General features: G+C 37.5%; 1 protein-coding gene across 1 annotated transcript; it reads right to left on the bottom strand.

The window, feature by feature from the left end:
- Nucleotides 1-77: 77 nt before the first annotated feature.
- On the bottom strand, nt 78-4,752 carry LOC141605189 (proline-rich receptor-like protein kinase PERK9). Its single transcript, XM_074423866.1, has 4 exons — nt 4,105-4,752; nt 3,264-3,524; nt 1,685-2,533; nt 78-912 (listed from the first exon to the last, which is right to left on the bottom strand). Exons 1-4 carry the CDS (start codon nt 4,523-4,525, stop codon nt 431-433), a joined length of 2,013 nt encoding a protein of 670 aa, XP_074279967.1. The 5' UTR covers nt 4,526-4,752; the 3' UTR covers nt 78-430.
- Nucleotides 4,753-6,220: the final 1,468 nt, after the last annotated feature.

Genomic DNA, 6,220 nt, shown 5'->3' on the forward strand with positions numbered 1-6,220 from the left:
TTTGCAGAAACGTATACACAATCAAATGGAACGGAGGAAGTTTGTACTGAATTGAAGGCAGCAAAAGGCGAAATGTATGAACTAAAAGATTTAAGGTTACTAGAAAGAACAATATACATTTTACATACCTTAACACTGCTACAATCCTAGACATTACTCAAAGGTCCAGACTACCTTCACCTAGCATCCATATAAGGGGATCTGAACTTTGATACAAAGATTTAAAATTAACTGATGAATGATCACAAAGACGATTCATACGAGGAACCACGAAACTAGTCTAATGAGTACAACTACTCAACAAATTCTAACTAGCTTACAACATTGATACATTGGCCATCTGCACAAAATTTCTAGTGAGATTAGCAGACAGTTAGATTTTTTGCCGAATGCTTGCTACTTTGAAACAGACATGGCATCGATTTCTACTTCAAGAACTATCGTCAAGAAAACTTAGTTCTTGTCTGACAGTATTTATTGTCGGTCTTTGAAGAGGGAGTTCGTGGGTGCAAAGTAAGGCTATTTGACTGAGTTTCATAGCCTCGGATTCACAAAACTTCCCTCGAAGATTGGGATCGATAAATCCTTCAAACTTCTCTGATTCAGTGGCCTGACGATTTGGCAGGTCAATTCTGGTTTTACCAGAGAGAATTTGGAGTACAAGTATGCCAAATGCATACATGTCGCTCTTCTCAGTGAACTTTCCAGTGGTAGTGTACTCAGGAGCAAGGTAACCCATTGCTGCACAGGCTTTAAGCATTGAGAAGACGATGTCATCTGCAAGGAGTTTGTGGAGACCAGACCCCACGAGTAGTGGGTTGAGCCGCCAGTCAATGAGTACTTTTTCAGCCGATATGTTTTGGTGAACTAAGGCAGGTTTATTACTTTGCGGGTTGTGCAAGTAGTCGATGCCTAGCAAGAAAATCAGAAATTAGTAACAAGAACTAAAATAGAAACAATAATTGAGTTTAGAAAAACCTTAGTATTAAGGCAAATTCTTGTTTCAGACGGACTATTTTCATAAGAAATTAAGACGGATCAAATGTAACCATTTTACGATAAAATGGAGTAAATATTTTCTAATAAAATGTTACAACTTTAATTATAACATTTTATTATTAAATGGTTAATTTCTATTAAAAAATGTTGACATTTTCTGGTCTTAAGATAAGACCGTCTTGAGAGAGACCTACTCATTAAGAATACCCTGCCAGTTCATCTTCTCTGATTTAACAAAGCCAATTTTAGTATTGAAAAATGTGAAAACCAAATCTAATATTGCTAACTTGTCCTGTTAGTGATCTATCTACCTTTTACACCTAGGGTCCTCATGTCAAGAGTGGATCACATGTCCATTTTGTGATCCATGTCTCGACTCATGTCCCACAACCTTCTCCTTTTAACATATCACTGAGTAAACATTACCTTTTCACATTATTTCATTGAAGGTGTGATTTATTCATGTATCAATAAGCGACGGGGTGGAACATGAGATGAGGCACAAATTGAGACAATGGAATCTCACTTCCCTCAAGATCTCGAGGAGTCAATACCTCATCATATCTAACAAGTTCCTACGAACTAATAATTGCACGTCTGCTAAATTCAAGTGGCAAATAACATGGACTTAAAAATGCCAGTAAACGCTTAATGAAGGATAAAGGGGAGCTGAGTCCATACTAACCTTTGGCAATGCCCTTGATGATGGAAACTCTAGCAGACCATCTGAGAACGTTTTCATCGCCATCATTCAAATCTAGGTATTGTAGCAAGTTTCCATTGGGAACAAAGTCGTAAATAAGAAAACATTCTCCCCTCCCTTTCGAGCAGCAAAACCCTCTCAGCCTAACAAGAGTCCCATGCTGCAAAGAAGTCAAAATCTTCAATCCCTTCAAGAACTCAACTTCGTCCGATTTGCAGCTTGACTTGGCTATGCGCTTGATAGCAACAATGGAACCATCTCTCAACACTCCCTTATACACAGCTGAGTAATTGCTCCTTCCAAGGAAATTTACCTCGGAGAAGTGCTGTGTAGCTGACTCAACATCCTCCAAATTGAACATGTAACTATCAAAGAATTCTTGTGACCCTTTTTCGAGAGGGTCCCAGCCAGATGAATACTCAAGGCTGATAAGAGGAGCAGCACTCCTCCGAGACACATCCTTTTGATCGGTGCTTAACCGACTATCAGAAGTATCTACGTTGTTTCCGATCTTTTGTTTCTTTCGACGGTACCAAGAGAAAGTAGAAAGTACAACAACAGTGACTATGGCAATTACAATTACTGCAGATACGAGACCAATGTGCGAGCCCTTGGAGCCATTTGAGCACTGTGTATTGCTGCAATTTGATTGAAGGTTTGCTGATTCTGGAATGTCTTTCTTTGCGAATCCATTAGAGCCAGCGGCAAATGGTTCGAGCTTATTTGGACTGTGGTAATCGGATTCAGTACAAACTCTCAAGGAAGCAAACCCAGCTCCACATAACCCAGGGTTGTTCTCGTATTGAAATCCATCCTTCAGTCTTTGTAGAGCTTCAAAATTATAAATGTAGGTTAGTTTTTCATTATCTCATTCATCTGTTACACTACTAAAGCAAATAATGAACCGTGAGTCTGAATCCTGTATCCCACATTTATGTTCCGTGTAGTGGCCTTCTCACAAAACAGTTATCCTGAATTCCTAAGCATAACAGTTTATGGAGTGTCTGGTTGCCCATATGTTAAAAATGTAGGAATCGACGGTTTTATAGGAAATGAAATTGGTTTACCGAGCCCTCTTGGTCATTGCAAATTCTTATATTTTATTTTCAATTAAATTATTTGCGTACCTTCAGTCCTTCACATAGATTGCTAATCCCATTTAAAAAGTTTTTAAACAAAGAGTATTCAGTCAGTCACAAACTCATTAACAATAAAAGGGGAACAGGTTAGTTCAAACAAACAAAGTTTGGGAATGTAATTCATGTGAAGGGCAGATTTCTTGATGTCAACCAAACATGTTTCGGCAATTTAACTGGAATTAAGGAAATTTAGGCCCCGCATGGCGCATGAACCACACAAAAGCGGTAACTTACTCTCTGGTTAAAATCACTCATAATTTTGTCCCTTTAATTATTCACCAACACAAATTATGTTCTATAACTAAAGAGTAAGCCACACACAAAAGCGGTACACAATCGTAGGATATAAAATTGACACTCATGAGTAATGATCAATGGCATATAATGATACAGGAAACTTAAACTTTAATTTTTCTTATTACCAGAAGGTACATTGCCAGAAAGAGTATTGTTTCGAACATCAAGAATTCTCAGCTGGCGCGCTTCTGCTAACTTGACAGGAATAGAACCGAAAAAATTGTTGAAGCTTATATCAAGTCTGATCAACTCATTCAAGTCTCCCAAACTAGCAGGGATTGCTCCTGTTAACTGATTATATTGCAAAGCAAGAACATTAAGCTGCTTAAGCGAACCGAGTCGTGTTGGCACATTCCCACTTAACTTATTATAACACAGCTGCAAAACTGCACAATAAGAACAGCAAATTAAACCCTTTTCAGTTACCTTACCATTATGCTAGAAACGTTTTAAAACAAACTTAAATAATCACCTTGCCATGTGTAAGAATAAAAAGAGTACTCCATCAGTCTCAAATCATTCGTTAACCTTTGATTAAAATACGCATCACAGAGAATAAAAGGAAAAAGCTCTGGGACATACACATAAGAAACCCAACAATACCAACAAATTAACTAGTAAGAGTTGATCTAGCTTAACCATGGTTATTAATGGGGGTGTTAATTAAAAATCAAAAGAGCCTAAACTCCCTTGTGGTCCTACCTGACTCGAATCCGAACCGAACCAATGATGTAAACAGAATACAAAGATTCAAATTACAAGAATAAAAGCACTTTAAGTTTATTAAATTCAGGTATAGAAATTAGTTGGGTAATAAAGTGAAGAATAAAGATGATGTAGTAGTACAAAACACATTAAACTCAGACGAAACTATACAAAAATAATCACAAATTCTTATTTAAGACGGTGTTTATGTGATAAAGATTGAAACTTTAATCAAATAAAAGTCAACAAAAAGAAACTGACCTTGTAAACTAGACATATCACCAAGCTGTTGAGGAATACTTCCAGTAAAATTATTAACATCCAAATAAAGATCAGTAAGCTGAGTTAGCTCAGAAATCTCTTTAGGAATTTCACCACTTAACTTATTAAAATGTAAATACAACCCAGTTAAATTCTTAAGTTTACCAATAGCAGAAGGTAAAACTCCATTTAACCCTTTACCCTGCAGTGAAATATTAGCAACTTTACCATCTGCATTACAAGCAACACCTTCAAAAGTGGGACCCACACAAGGATCACCATTAACAGTCCATGAAGAGAGGTAAGTTCCATGAGGATCAAGTGCTGATTTTATTTCAAGGAGGGTTTTCAGCTCAGCATTTTGACAAACAGTTGGTGTGCATAGGTAAAAAAGGGGTAAAATGAGGAAAATGGGGTGCATTTTTTGTGGGTTTTGGGTGAAAATTAGTGGGTTTTGGTTGGTTTTTGAGAATGGTAAGAAAGATTTGAGCTTTATTGTGTGGAAGTTTGAGTTTGTTGTTTTGGGACTTGGGAGTGAGAGAAAGGGGGGAAAGTGGGAATAAATGTACAAGGGTAAAAGAGTCAGCGCAGGTGATGGGGAGCAAGTGAAGTGACTCCACTGAGTGAATGAACGAACAGTGAAGTGAGTGGTGTGGTGTGGATTGTGGAAAGTGCTGAAAATTCAAAATACAAATTCCGGTCCGAGACGGTTTTATATTGTAAAACGGGTTAGTTTTATGCGAGCACACTTCTTTGCTGGTCCTCTTCTTTTTGGTTGAAAAAAATTAAATTGATTGAATTTAATGGAGTTGAATTGAACTGAGTTGAATTTGTGAAGACGGGGTTGTGATCATTTTATGGTCAAATATAACTATAATGATCCCGCTAATGTTACAACTCATGACAACTTATTTTTCAAAAGTGTTCACATTTGACCGTAAATTAATCTCAAAATCTCGTCTTATTGATTCAGACAAAACTAACTCATCTAAAGGGAGACCAACTCGTTTCTATACGACCATACTTCTTTGCTAATACTCCCTTCATTTAACTCCAGACTACCACTTTCTATTTTGTACATTATTCACTATTAAGCATTAAATTTTAATTTTCTCTCAATACATAATTGAAAATATATTCATATGGGATCTTGTTTGATTCGTCTTTACGAGTACATTAAAAATATATAACTTATATTTTTTGCAAATACGTAACTAAAGGTATTTAGTGCGTAAAACATGCATTGACAAACGTGAAAAAACAAAATGGTAGTGTGGAGTTGAATGGAGTATAATCCATGATTTCTGGATAATTTCGTTTTACCAATATTTGTGTGAGACGGCCTTTATTAATGAGAAATTAAATTTGAAATATTTGGTTGAAAAGGGTGAAGGTGACCGGGAGTACAGGTAAGCATAGCAGAAACTGACATCACTTTGTCAGACCACTTTAAACTCAGTTTGGAGTGTAGTACTAATGTACTATGCCATTTCACTAATGCAGTTAGGCACTTTAGTTTCTCTCTCACTAATGCAGGAGCAATGTTACTACGAGTGTACTTGGTAGTTGACTAGTTGGTATTTGGTACTCCGTAAATAAATAATTTCAAATACTACGGAGCTGGCTTATTAAGCGGGTCGTCTCGGCCCAGTTCGCTAGGTTGTCTTTTAATGGGCTGGTTTAAGATTGTTCTCTCGCAATTTGACATGTCCAGCTAAATCCATGGATAAGTCCTACTTGTTGCCCCGGCAAGCCCAAATCCTCCCTATAAGTTCAGTGGCGGAGCCAGGATTAAATTTAGGGGAGACAAAAAATTTTTGGAGGGGGCGAAGTGGTAAAAATATAAGATACACTTGAATTTTTTTTTTAAATTTAACTAAAATTTTCGGAAATTTAGTCCGTTAGGGGACGCGCGCCCCTGCTAGCCCCTCTAGCTCACCACTGCCAACAATCGGTTTTAGGGCTAGCTAATGCCAACCTAGCCCTCCCCGTGGACCGTTTTGGGGCCAGCTAAAGCTATTTCAACCTTGACCTGCTCCTCCACGGGCGGCTCAGGCTCAATTGGTCAAGTATGCCAAGCCCGACTCATGCGACTTGTGAGTCCAATTAAGGTAAA

This window comes from Silene latifolia, chromosome 10, assembly GCF_048544455.1.
Source record: "Silene latifolia isolate original U9 population chromosome 10, ASM4854445v1, whole genome shotgun sequence".
NCBI lineage: Eukaryota > Viridiplantae > Streptophyta > Magnoliopsida > Caryophyllales > Caryophyllaceae > Silene > Silene latifolia.